This window comes from Eretmochelys imbricata, chromosome 16 (genome assembly GCF_965152235.1).
Source record: "Eretmochelys imbricata isolate rEreImb1 chromosome 16, rEreImb1.hap1, whole genome shotgun sequence".
In the NCBI taxonomy this organism is placed as follows: domain Eukaryota; kingdom Metazoa; phylum Chordata; order Testudines; family Cheloniidae; genus Eretmochelys; species Eretmochelys imbricata.
This window is the reverse complement of record NC_135587.1, coordinates 13,750,156-13,766,126: the sequence shown is the minus strand read 5'-3', so window position 1 is coordinate 13,766,126 and position 15,971 is coordinate 13,750,156. Positions and strand designations below refer to the sequence as shown.

At 43.8% G+C, this 15,971-nt stretch overlaps 1 protein-coding gene across 1 annotated transcript in view; it reads right to left on the bottom strand.

The window, feature by feature from the left end:
* Positions 1-1,091: 1,091 nt before the first annotated feature.
* Positions 1,092-15,971, bottom strand: part of COL27A1 (collagen type XXVII alpha 1 chain) — a 244,484-nt gene continuing 229,604 nt past the window's right edge. The window contains exons 48-60 of the mRNA XM_077836249.1: positions 15,563-15,670; positions 14,304-14,411; positions 11,258-11,311; positions 10,477-10,539; positions 9,465-9,518; positions 8,341-8,376; positions 7,658-7,675; positions 7,132-7,254; positions 6,500-6,568; positions 5,329-5,497; positions 4,982-5,091; positions 1,997-2,215; positions 1,092-1,238 (exon numbers count right to left, since the gene is read on the bottom strand). Coding sequence (XP_077692375.1) covers positions 1,092-1,238; positions 1,997-2,215; positions 4,982-5,091; positions 5,329-5,497; positions 6,500-6,568; positions 7,132-7,254; positions 7,658-7,675; positions 8,341-8,376; positions 9,465-9,518; positions 10,477-10,539; positions 11,258-11,311; positions 14,304-14,411; positions 15,563-15,670 — 1,278 coding nt within the window. The remainder of the gene's footprint in view (positions 1,239-1,996; positions 2,216-4,981; positions 5,092-5,328; positions 5,498-6,499; positions 6,569-7,131; positions 7,255-7,657; positions 7,676-8,340; positions 8,377-9,464; positions 9,519-10,476; positions 10,540-11,257; positions 11,312-14,303; positions 14,412-15,562; positions 15,671-15,971) is intronic.

The window sequence follows — 15,971 nt, the reverse complement described above, 5'->3', positions numbered from 1 at the left end:
ACACTTATTTTAGACACATTTTGTGCTATTTACTGACACCCAAGGCAATTATCTTTACAAACCTAGATTTAAAAAAATCATTTGCCTTTGTTAGTGTGTTTAAAATATTTCAATTTTTTCTTCTGATTTAGCTAAAGACTGCAAACTGCCCTCCCACCACCTTCTCTTGTTCTAGAGAAGTCCCCATGGCTGTTGGTTTTTTTTTGGGTCTGTGGCAAAATATTGTAGCACCTTCAGAACCTTAAATAGTTTAAAATCATATATAAAATAACACACTTTTTTTTAAGAGCACCAGAGATTTCACAGTGAGAGGTAGAAACAAACCAGACGAGCCCATCCTCTCTCTCTCTATTTTAGCACCAGTCTCTTCCTCCCTGCCCCCCCCCCCAATCATCTATTTTCCCCTTTCAGCTTTGGGACTCTCCCCCACCCTATCATCACACATGAGAAGGGATGTTTATTAGACTGACTCACGGAAGGAAGAACTTAACTTTTTTTTTGCTTAAATAAAATATATATCTATATATTTGTTTCTCTTCTAATATTGCACATCAAATGCTTCCTGTACACAGAGCAGCCAGATTTAACTTGCAAATCCACTTATGAGAACTTCATCTCTCTCTGTTATTCAGCGGTGAGCTGTCCAGAAGATGAGCTCTTAAAGGGAGGCTCTAATTTTATGGAAAGAACATTTGGTAACTCAGGAACGGGGTAGGACAAAGATATGCACTGTAGGTTTCTTCTTAAGATCTCTCTCTATTTCTTTGGTTGTGGAAAAAGCTCTGTGTGTGGAATTGCTTGTGTTATCTGGCCTTCAAGTTCCTGATCCCCCTTCGCTGTTCATGTCTTGGCTGATGCCAGGATCCCCCCAGTGTTCTGCTTTTTAAAATTTCTTTCAAGACTATGCTGGAGAATCAACTGAGTTCGGGAGATCAAGGTTCTTTAAGACTTTGAGCTCTATGGCCAGAGCAACAGTTGACCCAAATGACAAGGCCCAGCCATCTGTGCTGAAGAGGGACAGGGGATCCTACTTAAACACGTAGGCCCCCCCAAAAGGGGCCAAAACCTTGGAGCACTGTAGAGATCACAGTTCAAAGGAAGCACACGGGTCCGACCTCGAGGTGATACTGTTTCTCTGGCTCGGATGGTGGAAGATTGTAGATGTTGACAATTGGCAGCTGATTAGGGTCCTGTGTCCGAAACATAAGGACAGTCTTATGCCAGTGTCCATCCTGAATCTGAACCAAGAGGGAGAGAAAATGGGGGTCAATTAGCTGAGTGAGTAGATCCCTGTGGGGAAGAATAATTTCCATCAAGATATGGCTGAAAAGCACTGAGACAGGTAAGTTATCACCAGTTCATAGTTATGGCAAAGTGAGACAATGTGGGTTGGGGAAATGGAGGCAATGTGATCTAGTGAATAGAAGCAGTGAGTACTCTGCATCACTGAAAATGAAACCTCTATGCTGGGCACCTAAAATTAGAGGTCACCCTTCAAAGTGTGGATTTGAAAGATGGCCACTGACTCAGTGTAACCCTGGGCAAAAGTTGGGAATAGAAGACAGATCTCTCAACTCTATATACTAGATCACACTGTCTCCAAGCAGAAAACTCTTCTAAGTAAAAAGGGTACTCAAATGTGTTCTCTATTTTAAGCATTTCTATAGTACCTCTTACTGCAGAATGTAAGCGCTGCCCAGATTAACTAGATCTGTATGCAAATTGCTCAGAGTGGGGTTCATAGAGGCTAATGCTCTTCCAGCACTGTTCCCTTGTCTTTGATCTTGGTGGGGAAGCACTGACAATAGCTGGATCTTGCAGCATGCTCTAAGGGTACTTAGACTTTGGCTAAATTTAATGTCTTCTGGTTTCTTATGTCCCCGTGAAGTCCCCTTGACTGGGCATGCTGCATCTCCAGTTCTCCCACTTTCTCTTAGGTCAGTTTTTTTTTTTTTTTTTTAGCTGCTTTGTTGGCCACGTTGTAGGGGCTCTGTACCTTGCAATCATCTGTTGCCACCTCTGGCTTGAACGGCCCTTCTGCTTCAAATATCTGTCCATTCCAGGCCTTGAAACGCACCGCTTTTTCTGAAGGCTTCTGAGCTGACTCTTCCCTCCACACTGACATGTTCAAACAGTGGATGGTGATGTGCTGAACCACCTCTGAGCTCAGTAGGTGAAGGAAGTTCATCTGGACTCTACCAATGTTGAATTCCAGCTGTTAACGCAACAAAGAGATAATATGAAAATTAAGACACTCCATCCCGAAGACCGTGAGTCAGATACACCCAGTAGTCTTAGAGTGGTGCAGTTAGTGCAAGCAGCAGCAAAGATATTTAGTGTATTAATGTACATTACAGCTGTCCCCATGGGCAGAAGGTGAACCCCCCCTTGGGGGAGGCTAGCCTATCAGGAGCAACCCCTGTGCCCGACAGAGGAGCCCTGAGTTGCTGGTCACCCAGACACCCGAGCTCCGGCCCCATCACCAAATTGCTGGCAAGCCCGAGCCCCAGGCCACCAGGTGGAACTGAGCTCCCACCTGCTTCAGAGAGGAGCATGGGCGGGGCCACAGCCTGGGTTTGCGGCAGCTTAGCCTCCCCTGGCCTATGATACCTGCTGTCCCCAACTTTTTCACTTTGCTAAATAGGCAATTTAGACAGCTGTTATGGGGTGAACCAGTTCAAAATCACAGGGCAGTCCTTGTAATGTACCACACACAAGATTTTTGTTACTGTGTAGGTCTGGGTGCTGGCACTTGACTCCAGATGTGAATGTCACAGGGTTCTGGAATTAAAGTTTTAACTTGGAGCCCTTTTTGTATTCAATCTATATGCCCAATGTGATCCTGGCTAGATGCTGAACCAGCCTGGAGAGTTTTCTTGTATTTGATTTTGCTTCCCTTTGCAGGGGACACAGAGATTGCTGACTTTTCTTATACCTAGGAACCTGTCAATCTAGTATTACAAAGTAATGTGAGCCACTGGTTCAAACATTGCTTCGCAATGGTGAGAGCATGGTGAGAGGAGGCCTCTCTGTCATACCTGCACGGTTCTATTAGACTAGTCTGGCATAGCTGTAAACAACAAAGGGTTTGAAAATTTTTTTCTAACCAGAGTGTAGACAGGGCAGTTTCAAACCAGCCTAGGCCCTCAATAAGGAAGCCTACAAGGCAAGAAGCAGGATGGGCTTTGTTTAAAGGGACCAAGAAGAATTCCAGTCCTACTGCTATTGAATCTTCAGCTTAGTTGCAACACTGTGTGAGTTCAGGGCTGGGTAAACAATCCTGGAGACTGAAGTCCTCCAGTGAGCCATGCAGCAGGGGCAGTGGAAGGACAAACTTTCACCACACTACCCAGCCAATACACCTTTGAACTAGTAGCATCCCATCTAAGGATTGGAGGGAAATTCAGTCTCACTGACTTCTCTGTTGAGGGGCCAATTAATGTCAATTGTGGTGTTTTCTTTTCATGTGCGAAGTGGACTCTCGATTTTTCGTCAGGTTTTCTTGAAGCCTACAGTGAGTTCTGAACAGCTTATTAATGCCTTGCAGACTCCTGACTTTGCATGGAATCCACCATTGATGCTGATGCAGCAGCATCACTGTTCTGTTTCTGATTAGTTTGACGTTTCATACTGTGTAGGTGGCTTGTTTTGGCTGAATTATCTCTTGTAGGTGATGGCTAAATGAATATGGGTGCATAGTTAGGCCTAGTAGTTTTGAAAAATCACACCCCAAAGAAATCATCACCACGGCTGTGTGTTTTTGAAAATCCCATCCCTACTGGGTATAGTTCCTTGAAACTCATACCTCCTTCAGTCTTGGGTGGAGTTATTGAGTAAATGAGCATTTTATTCTTTAACTGCTTATCTGGAGCATACACCTATGCTGTGCAAGTAACTGCAATATGTTGGGGGAGAAGGAATAAATGTAGGGAGAATCTAGTGCTGTAATAATTTAATACAGGAAGTACATTATGGTACTATCACAGGGTCTTCATCATAACTTCAGAAAGCTTCCTGCTTTCCAGTCTTACCTAGTGTTGGGGCTTTTTCTAGTTTCTCTGCTCTTGTCTCATGCTAGCTTCTCTGTCTCTCCCTGTGCCACTCATTCATCCTGATTAAAAGTGAATGAATAAGCCTGTTCCTGTTTGTGGAAAATCTGGAAGCAGACTGCTATTTCCTCCCACTTCTTGGGGATAAGAATGTATTGGATCATTCCACAAAATTAAAGAAATTTACCCCCAAAATCATTGAATAGTTCTCTTCAAGTACTTTGATAATAGAACTGTGGTGATTAATTCTGATAAGTCTCAATATAGTTTCTGGTCCCTAGTTAGATGAGTGTGCATTTGCAAGCACCTCTTTCTAAATACACGTATGGGGGAATTTAAAATTCTGTGGTGAAATCCTGCTCCCACTGAAGTAAAAAAAGACAGGATTTCACCCTAAAGTGCTTGTGCATGTGAGTTGAACTGTTTCTCACAACCATTTATGGAAAGCAAATACAAAGAGACATGAACGTGACTGAAGGGACTTAATTTAAAAATTCAACAAAATATTTTTAGAAGCATGTTTGGAATATTCACCCACTCCTTCTAATGATACTGGTAAATTATCCATGTGTTGGTAGAACCTTAGCATTCACTCCCTGATCTATGGAGACAACAGACTAGCTGGAGAGGAGGTGGGGCAGTCTAATCAGTGTTGTCATGGTTTCAGCCATAATATAGACAAAGAACAGTGTTAGAATGTAATTGAAGAATAATAAGCAATTTTTTTTCAAAACTGTTAAAACAGCAATATAAGAACTAATACATACCCAATAATGTGAGGAAACTGATACAGCAGTAGTAAATTCTACCCGCTTTGGCACAAATCAATATACATTGTTACGCACTACCCTACATCTCACTTTAACAACATAGCATTTGCTTTCTAGTGGAAGGGGAAGCCCGCTGAGAGACAGTGGTAGAACTGTGTGTACCTTAGAGGCAGTGATGGGGCTGAGACATGTCTGTCCACCTTTGGTGAAGTTACAGGTGACTTGAATGGTGTCTGAAGAACAGCCAAGATTTGGGTCAATCCAGTAAGTACCTGAAGAAAGGGAGCAATCTGGGATGAGGAAGAATAGGTGAGTGAACCAGTCAGCATTTCCTATGCATGAGATCCAGAAAGGTGTCAGCGGATGAAGAGATTTTTAATTTCTCTGCATAATGTGTCTACGCTAGTCCTGTGAAAGTGGGCCTGTTTGTTTGAACTGCTTTAACTGGCCCTAGACGTGTATCCCTCTTGCGGCTGGGAGAATTCCCAGGACATGGTTGTGCTGCTTACCATCACCCAGCTTCTGTTCACAGTTCATGAGGTCTCGACAGATGCGTGCAGGGTTCTCCTTTGTTCCCAGGGGTCTTTTGATGCTCTGGATGAGGTTGCTGAGGTAGTGTAGAGTCTTAAAGATCTCTCCTTCCTGGTTTAGCATCAGAAAGTCTGAATGTTGATAGCTCTGTTGTGGAATAGAGAAGACGGCAGTCAGGCACTGACTGTTGAGCTTGACAGAACTGCTGTGGTTTGAGAAGCCCCCACAAACAAATGCTGCATTGGCTAGACACGTCATCAGAATGCGTAACAATAGCAACTGACCCCTTTGTATTCTTGGGAAAAACACCCCAGGCAAAAGGTACAGTCAATAATGGAAGTGACCAATGCCATTCAGTCCAAACAGTCATAGCTAGCTGTTTTCAATTGGGAACTTTCCCACATGCATGCTGTAAAGAAGGAAGCATGACTGACACTAGATGGTCCCAGCTATTCATCACTGTTCCCCAAAAGAGAGAAGCAAAACATTAAGAGGGCAGAAACCCCCCAGGATTCTATTCGGAGAGCACAAGCATTCTCTGATGGCAGCCCAGTCCAGTCTTGGCAATAACGTGCATTAGCTAAATTTTTGCAATACTTTACAATGGGGATAATGCCTCCCCACCTTTTTCCAACAGCAGAACGCAAGCATTCTAGGTTCTGGAACTGATGGGGGCCTTAAACATATTCGTCTGTTCTTAGTGTCAACAGTGGGATTCTTTAGAAAAGAAGCAATGCATCTGTAATCTAGAGCACACCTCTACCTGAATAGAAACATTTTGAACGCAGCTCAGGTTGAGAGCCCTTTAAATTATCAAGCGACTGAACAGACTGGACATCTCATTGAAAAGAGGTGAGAGAAAGGAAATGTTAAGATTTGCACAAGCTTAACAAACCAAAGTCTAATCCTGCAGTCCTTACACAGGCAAAATTCCTACTGAAGTCAGGTGAGTAAGAACGATGCATTCAGGCTTTGTGTTGTATACTGGTAGAGGGATAGGATCATGGAAGGAAATTGGGAAGATGGAATTGCTTTACATAAAAAGAGCAGGCAAGGTGGCATGAAAGGCTGTTTCTCCTCTTTAAGATTACACAGTGCAGCACTCTGCATCTGTATCAAAGCTTGGTAGGTTGAAAAGCATGCTGGTACCTCTGTAGATCTGAGTGCGGTGTTTGAGTCCATCATTGCCAGGAAAGCTGCACCAAAGCCATCCTGCTGCTGGTGGGGGAAAATATAACAACGGCATTTTAAGACCTATTTGTAATAGGAGATGAGTGCCCTTTGCACAAGCAAACTGAACAGTAGATGTTTCTCTATATCTAGGTGCCAAATACCATTCTAGCAGGATATTGCTTGTATCTTCTGCTCAGTCCATGTAGGGGGGATGTTCTAGGCTAGGGGACATCAGCTTGGGAAAGCAGAACACTTGTGAGTTTCTGAGCTCTACATATGTTCACATGTGCATATCACAACTTCACTCACTATCAACAATAACAAATCTATCATATAGAATAAAACCTAGCAACTTACAAATGAAGCTGGAATTCTTGTTGGACCCTAGAAACCAAAAGAAAAAACTGTTAACTATGACTGATTTTTATGTTCAATGGATAATAATGTCAAAGAATTTCTGATCCCCTTTTGAGATTATCCCTCTTTCCTGTGGGGTCCTCGCTACAGAGGGGAAATATTATTTCCTTTAGATCTCCAAGCACTTTACAAGCATTAGTTCATTCAGACATGCAAACTCCCTGTGAAGTAATTTGTTATCCTTATTTTACAGGCGGAATCGGTGTAATTTCCAAATGAGTGAGTAGTCTCTTTGGATAGGGCTTGTCATCCTCTGAACCCTTTCCCGATTTACGTACCGGAGGCCCAGGGAGTCCTCGGGGGCCTGGTGGACCCTAAAGAGAAAAGCATCAGTGAGTAAAATGTCAGCAGTGAAATTATTCATCCTTGTATCCCAGAAAAAGGTGAGCCCCCTCACATATCTGTTCTCTCCCCAAAATCTTCCAGCTCTTCAACATATTATTGTCCCTCAGCTCAACCCGTTGTGGAGACAGGAGGTGGCCATATCTTCCCACAGTGCAGCTTTTTACTATTCTATATTGTCTCCTCATGTAGCTCTCATGCTTTTGTCATCCTTAGTGGCATGTGCCTGCATCTCTTTGGTCCCAGGCCACCCCCCCATTTTTTTACTTTCCCTACTGTCCATAGTTCCTCTCCCTCCCTCCTAAACTTTGTGGCACATCCGTTTATTCAAGCAAGGATGGCGACAGCCAGAAACCAGTTCTCTGAAATACTCACCCTTGGACCTTGCAAACCCTGCAGAAGAAAATCAGGAGGAGTGTGTCAAACGATTGCATGCCTCTAACGTAAGGTCTTTCATCCCAAGGGTTTCCAGTATGTTTTAAGAAAAAGGAAAAGGAGTACGTGTGGCACCTTAGAGACTAACCAATTTATTTGAGCATGAGCTTTGGTGAGCTACAGCTCACTTCATCGGATGCAGCTGTAGCTTACGAAAGCCTATGCTCAAACAAATTGGTTAGTCTCTAAGGTGCCACACGTACTCCTTTTCTTTTTGCGAATACAGACTAACACGGCTGCTACTCTGAAACCTGTCAGTATGTTTTAGAAGCTGTATCAAAATGCAGCCACATTGGAGGGCAGCAAGAAACCTGGGCCCAGCATATTGCCAAGGGAAATCATGGCAAAGGATATTGAGTTATCCCCAGTTATTTGAAAAGTGCCTTGGGATGTTTAATGGCTATGCAGTGCAGAAAGGGACATCTTTTTATAAAAGACTCTTCTGAAAAATGCGCACACAGTAAAACTGCATGAAGCTCACTGTATCCATCTTGGAAGGATGAAAGGCTGATTTAGTTTTTTGCTCCCTCCTATTCCACCTGTCTGGTATCCTCTGTCTACCCAATCTGAGAACAGTCTCCTATGCAGCTGAGGTACCTGAAGGATTCTGGAAGAGTGCTTACCGTTTCACCGCGGCTGCCTTTGTCTCCTTTGGGACCCTATTTAAAGAACCACATAGAACATGATTAGAATCAGGCAGGCTCCTAATAAGAGTAATCATCATGTTGAGGGTTTGACATGTTTTGGTGAAAAACTCTCTGCATGTGGCCCAACTATATCTCTAAACAAAACATGGCTGGTTGTCTGTCTTGTCTCCCTTCTTTGGGGAAAAAGTAGCTAGTGTTGTTGAAAGTTTCACAGATTACAAAAAGGAATGTTTATAAACTTCCAGGCTGAAGTCTGGCTAAAGGTATGCATGTCAAGGGAACAGCCAAGGCTTTGTAACTGTTACAGCACTTCTGGTGCATATATGCTGTTTGGTGTCAGAGAGTTGCAAGGTGTGTATTTGTTCTGCCCACACCTGCCAATTAGGGTGTTACATATTTCTTCCCTGGCACATTTAATTCAGCTCATCCCGCCTCACTTTTAAAACTGATGGACTAATCCTTGTATTTTCCCATAGACTTTTTTCATCTTTATCAACATCAGTTCCTGTGTGTGTGTTTATTTGACTTTGAAAGTGGCATCATAAAATAAGAGGAGGGAAGCAGAGAAATATTTTATTCTTTATTTTTAGGAAGTTTTGACTGAGTGCCCCCTTTTGGATTTTAGGAGTTAGGGTGGGAATAGGAGTCCTAGGCCAGATCTTCAGAAGTGCTCAAACTAGTATTTCCCATTGTGATACTTGGCCAAATTTTCAGAGGAGCTCAGCACATTTGGTGCGAACTCTCTTGAAAATTTCACTACTTGCTGAGGAGTTCTTTTCCAAATCTGGCTCCACAGCTTATAAATATCACTCTTAACAGTCTAATCCTTCCCACCCCAAACCCATACTTAAATAGGGCTGCTGCTAATTTATAAACTAAGAATTCCCACTACTCCTGTGACTGCAGCTGCACTTTTGTTGGCTAATTCTATAAAAATAAACTTTTTTGCCCCTGTTAATTCAGATGAGGTTTAGGCTGTACTTGTACATAGCTAGGAAGTGAAATTCAGAGACTTTCGAGGAAGCAGCAAACACTGGTCTAAATACCCTCAATCATTATTAGCTGTAATAAGTAAGGGCAGAGACAATAGACACACGTACAGAGTTTCCTGTAGGACCCAGAATTCCAAGCGGACCAATAATACCTTCCTTTCCCTAAAACAGAAAGCGAGAAAAAGACATTTATGAACTGGGGTCTAGGGAATGGAAGTCATTTCTTACCAAACTAGACCTGTGGACTATCACAGGGCTCTATACCCAGTACAAAGATATCGTGATTTCCCCCTTCTTGTCCCCTTTAAGGATGCTGGAGTTGCCTTTTCATTCCTAACAGCTGAATCAGAGACATTTTAAAGGACAAATTGCTACACTAAAACTTCTGCTGTGTTGAGAGCCCAAGGGTTTACGGAGCATCTCTGGGATCTCATACATTTTCAAAAAGTGTCTTCGTGGTTTCCTTTTCCTCAGAAATCAATCCCAACAGTGGAGTTGCTCTCTCCATCCTGGGAACTAACTTACTGTATCCATGGGAAAGGCATTCACAGCCCAGAACTCCTGTCCTCCTTGAACTGCAGGTTGCTAGTTCTGTGGACTGTTAATGAGTTCACTACAAGGAGTATGTAAAATAAGACCTGACTGGACAATGAGACCATATCTTTGGGAAGCGGTTTATTGGACAGTTGAGAGTCCTCATGCTGGGGAATCTCTACTGGAGACTAGCAGCATTGTAAAAAATTACCTCCCGGGTAAAATAGCATGCTGTACACAGCTAATTTATTTACATTGAAATTCATCTTAGTGACTTAAGGGGACAACAACAATTAGTTGCTTAATTGCAGTTTTCTAGTAAAGGGGGAGTAGAATTGTACTCAGTATGTGTGGGGTAGTTAGAATGTGGTGTTGAAATCAAAGGTTGCTATAGTATCTTGTACATGTGTTACTGTATGACCCAGCTGAACTGCAGCTTCTGATTAGAGTGTATGTCAAATGTGCTGGGTTAAATTCCACTTTAGCCCCCCTTTTTGTGCAGCTCAGGGTTTGGCCCACAGACTGTCCTGAGAAAAAGCAGCAGACGGGAACAAGGAAGTTCTACAATAAAGTTCAAAGAACTCACCATGAGACCTGGTGGTCCCCGTGGGCCCTGAATTCCTTTGAACCCCAGGTTCCCTGGTGGTCCCTGTAGATAAAAATCAGACATGAATCTTGAAAGACTCAACAGATGCACACACAAAGTTTGTTTCTTTGCTTGCTGCTCTGGAATAAAGACAGAAATGCAACCAGTTGTATACAAGTCCTGATTTTTTTTAACCTGTGGGCCCACTCCCATATTCTGCAAATCACCCCCCCCCCATTCTCTAGAAAGCAGAATGGTCCTTTTCCTTTGGTAACTTAAATTTAAGGTCATATGAGATGTTCAGATAAAACGGGTGTAAAACCTATATAAGGGCACACAACACCAGTGTCACCCAGCAGGGTCTTTTGATAGGATAACTGTAGATGAAGATGGGAATCTCTTCAATAAAGACATTCAACAAGTCAAAAGGACATTAGGGATGGAACATTAATCCCCTCACCATCCATCCTGGGGGCAATCTGAGCTCCACCAAGATGACTGTAACTTCAGTGTTTTAGGGATTTTAGAAGTTGAGTGTGGCTCAAACAGCCAAAAAGAAGTAAACTCAAGTAGTTAGGAATCATCATTTGGGTACAGTAGTTTCTGGAGCGGCACCTGTAAAGAAATTTGCTGCCAGTCTGCATTGGATCTCCCAAGAGCTTGGAACTGCAAGAAGCATGTGGCTGTTCCCAGTAATCCATCTGCCACAGTAAAGTGAGGAAGAGAATGTCTACCTTATACAGACGCTATAGAGCCCATGACATACAAGGAAGTGTCTTACCTTTGGCCCAAACATGCCGGCAATCCCTGGAAATCCTGACTCGCCAAAGTCCCCCTGGAAATAACAGCCAAGCAAAGACAAATGCAAGAGCAATACATTTGATCATAAATGGCTTATTACTAAAAGGTTCATGACACTTAGAGAAACAGAAACATCCATAAGTATTTTTCACTCTCTCTAAGCCTGGAATTATGAATGAAGACTTGGAAAGGAAATCAGCTGTTCTGAGAGAGAACTGGAGATCTTCCCATCTGGTTGAATTAAGATATTTGCATAGTCTCTCCTCCCCACTCCCAAGTTGCTAGGAGGTGTAACAGGGCACAGCTTGGGAGTTTGGGCCATGGTCAGGGGAGAGGAGTGTCTGCTCCATGAGCTGTCCTTAAAGGTCTCTACAGCCCCTACCTTTGCACAGCTTCAGACACTGATAACTGTCAAATGAAAACCCTGTTTTGCTTTTTAATACAAACTAAGCCAAGCTGACTCCTCTTGAAGGCCCATTTCAAGCTGCAGGTGTTTTGTCTGTCAAAGTATGTGCTTAGAACTTTAAAAACCATGAAAAATATATTTTTTCAACTCTTGCCCATTTCAAATATGCCTCCAAGGATTATTGCTCACATTTTCAAGGGAAAAACATCACCTTTTAACAGTTAGGGTGTGTGATCCAAACTTGGATTAACACATAGTGGACACTGTCATAATACATGTAACCACTAGTAAAAATGGAACAAACACAAATCTGTATGTGAACACCCTCATTTCTGTATTTTGAGATACAAGCTTTTTGGTAGCTATAGACTTACTGAATAGCGACATGCCAAGTGACTCAGGATGGTTAGGAAAAGATTAGGACAAAAATATAAGCACAATGACTCTAGAATCCTAGTAATAAAAGAGATGGAAATGTGTCTTGTTCAGCCCAGTTCTAAATGATTTAGATGATGAGGATTCCACCAGTTCTCTTACAAGGTAATTCCAAAGTCTAATAGACTTGCTGGTAGGAAGCTTTTCCTGCCATCGTAGTGATAAATTGCTTGGCAAGCCAGGACCTATGTGAAATCCGTAGAGTACAAGAAGCTTTCCAAGGATACTAAAAACCTTAACTACCCATTTATGGATCCTGGAAGGGAAACATACTGCTGCTGCTCCCACAGTAGGAGAATCTCTCTCCATGGAGTGGCTGGCAGCACAAATAAATGCAAAGCAAGAAGAGTTCTAGAGGAAAAGGGGACGTGTACTAAGTTACAGGAACATCTTATCCAAGAGGCCTGGATCAATATTTACGTAGCAACCTCCAGAAATGAATATTGGGTACATGAATCTGCCACTCATACACACAAAAAAGAACATAATGGGACTCAAATGGACTCTGCTTCTTGAGCCAGGAGCCTATGACCTGCTTGGCCACTTAAACGCTTCTTCTGGATGGTGGCGCATGCAGCATTCTAGTCTCTCTCACTCTCAAAGAGTGGCACTGCCCTTGGAGTGAAGGAAGAGAACTCACCCATTCCAGAGGAGAATGGGGTCCAACACTGGCATAGACAGCAATAAACCTAATCTTAACACATTGCTAGGTATTTATCCATGGCTTAAATGCACTGATGATCTCATTGTTTGTGATGCTTAGTCTAGGAAGGGGAAAGAACCGGCCAGCATGCATACATATTTCAAACAGTTGAAGATCCCACTGGATGCAAAGGCAAACAGATGTTGAGCAGACAGAGTGTACAATAAGAGATTTAGATGGGTTTCTTTTTAGGGGCTCTCTAAATATTAGGGATAGTAAGGGATGCAAAAGTATTTATTAAGTGCTGACAGTTTGCTCTCCACTGTAGAAGGCAGAAAAGGGATATTATTTCTGCCCCAAGGAGTTTACAGTCTAAGCTATTAAAACTCCCAATATGGCATCAGCCTTCTCTCTGATATAGCCAGATACACAGCCCTAGGCAAGGCAATCTTACAAGTGCAATATATAAAAACAATAAGCAGCAGCAGCAGCCTGGTTTAGTAATGGGGTGTGTGCACATTTCCTTTCCTTTGCCGAGGCTGATCAGTGGTTGGTGTCCCTGAGAGCCATAAAACTGGATTCCCTTGGGGCGTGTCAGCACAGCAGCTGGGATGCGTGAGTACCAGTGCTATACATGGACTAGCTGTGGTCAAACTAATGCCTTACAAAGCAGTGTGGCTGCAGTGGAATGGGCAGTGGCTTCCGTTGCTCAAGTACAATCCCACTCAGCCCCATAGGTATGTAGTTGGGTGGCCAGCCTCAACTGCCACCAGGGGCGATGCGACTTTGAGGTACTAGCTCAAAGAGAGCTAGTGCATGTGTGTCTATCCGCACGGGGAATTACACCGCCCAGCTGCTTTGTAGACAATGCTCTTGGCTCTGGACTTACAACTACACTGCCATTGATACCATACCAGGAGATGGCCTTATTGCTAAGTACTGCTCCTAACCCTCTTGCTCTACCAAATGCAGGCTGCAACATTCCTTTCCTATCCTGGGTCAGCTTACTCATCGCTAATTTCTAGAGGTAGGGATGCTGAGTAGTAGGATAGACACCAAGGAGTGTAATATAAAGTAATGGCTGCAGGGTGTGTGTAACATTCAAATTGTGATTGACAAGGATTTATTTGAGTGGGTGCAAATGAAAGTGTGATTGGGTGGAATGAGCTTGGTGGTCTCACCTCAGTGGCCAGTCCAACATTAAAGAGCGCCAATGCTGAAGAAGCAGGTCTGTACTGACGTAATTGCACTTGTTCAGTGCAGCTGCTCAGTACATGATGCCATTCCACTGTCTCATGTTTATGAGCTCCAAACTCGCACAAACTTCGCTATTTAAAAGTGGAACATGAAATGATGTGCACAGAGTTCCACAACCGCCCAGCCTTGGGAAGCGTGTGCTGAGACTGTGTACGTGTGCTACAAAAATGCATGCAGTAGAGCATCCCAGGACTCCACCCCCTATGCACTGCTGGGACTCTGAGCCACCTCTTGCAGCTAGGAGAACTACAGTGAGACACGATCATTTAAATGAACACAACTAACCAGCTGTCCTTTGGGTCCTGGCTCTCCTGGGCCTCCTGGGAGCCCCATCCCTCCTTGTGTACCCCGTTTCCCTGTTGGGCCAGTCTGCCCAGGCAATCCTCTTTCACCCTACAAAGAACACAGAATTAAAATCATTCCAGGGGATTAAATATAAAAACATGCAACAGAAATGGCCAGTGTTAGGGTATATATGACAAGGTGGAAAAATAATGGCCACTGGGGTAGGAGATGTGACTTCATCTGTATGTATCACACAGGGCTGGGTGCAATGATAGATGTTCTTACAGGATGTATAGCATGAAGCCAGTAATGGACACCCATTTTCCTAGAGGTAGTTCACCAAGACCTGCAGTTACAAGCACAGCTGTACAAGGTGTGTCACAATGTAGCATTTGAAGGGGTAAGGTTCATGTTCCCCCTCATTTACACCCTTGCATGCCTACTTGCCCTGCCCCACACAATTTCTCAATCTCTTCTCTGAACAAGGCTGACAACAGATGATTAATCCACCTGAAATGCTAAAGGAATTTCAAGGTTTCAGTTCAGTAACTTTAATCCAAAAGTTACAAAGCTAACATTTGCCCTGGCACCGACTTCCCAAGTCAAAGACAACAAAGGGGCGTCCAAGACCCAGCATCTCAACTCCTTCCCCCTCCCCCTGACCTTGCAGTGCTCCAGTGATAAAGGCTCAAGTATCAATCAGTGGCGACAGCCTGTTATTTCTACCCAAAGCAGCTGGGGGGCAGTAAGTGACAACTTAATGGTAATGTGTTAAATGAGTATAATTTGATTCAAATTCTTCTGGCCTCTCCAACCCCAGCTGGAATCTCTCTATTTACAGTCCCTTTTTACAAATGGCTAAATCTTTACTGGGTCTGCTTTGTGTCCTATGATCCACATGGGACAGTGAGAAATCCAGGGGTCACTAAGCAAGCCTTTCACTGCTTCCTCTGGCTCATAACGGTGCCCCAAACCATACCAGTTCCAGCAGTTCAAGCCCTGTTGGTGCTAGCTGAAAACCTGGCAGTGTGAGCTTCTTCCCCAGTAGTGCCTTCTAAGACACTAACAGTACAGACTTCCAAGGATCCAAGACCTTCCAAAGGAGGTGCCTGGTCATGCTTGCTAGGAGTCTAGCAGCCTGAGCTTCCTAAAAGCAGTGTGGGCCAGGACAGGCTGTGTGAGCTTCCTTGCCACCTTCCCAAGTTCACACTTGTTTTAACAAACAAAAAACCCAGTACCACGGCGAGGTGGAAACTGACCTTAAATCCTAGTGGCCCCTGTGCTCCGGGGAGACCAGGTATGCCGGGGTTCCCTCGTTTTCCCGAAATCCCTGTTGTGCCTTCTTCCCCATCATCTCCCTGTTCTCCCTATAAAACAAGTCCAGGAGAGAATACAGAGAAAGTCACCCTATCCTTCTGGGCATGCTCACCCCTTTGAAAAGGCAGCCAGAGCAGCGTGACTACAGCTACACTGGGTGGGCGTGGCTGGCATGGCGTGCATTTATGAATGGCTGTGTGAGCATGCGCATATGCACAAGATTTTACAGCACATGGATCTGCGCATACAAGAGCCTGTTTGTCTGGCTGTGAGAGTCACTTTACTTACACACTTGTCCACATGGAGACATCTGCCTGGGTTTGTATGTGTGAAGTCTGTGCAGTGGTGTAC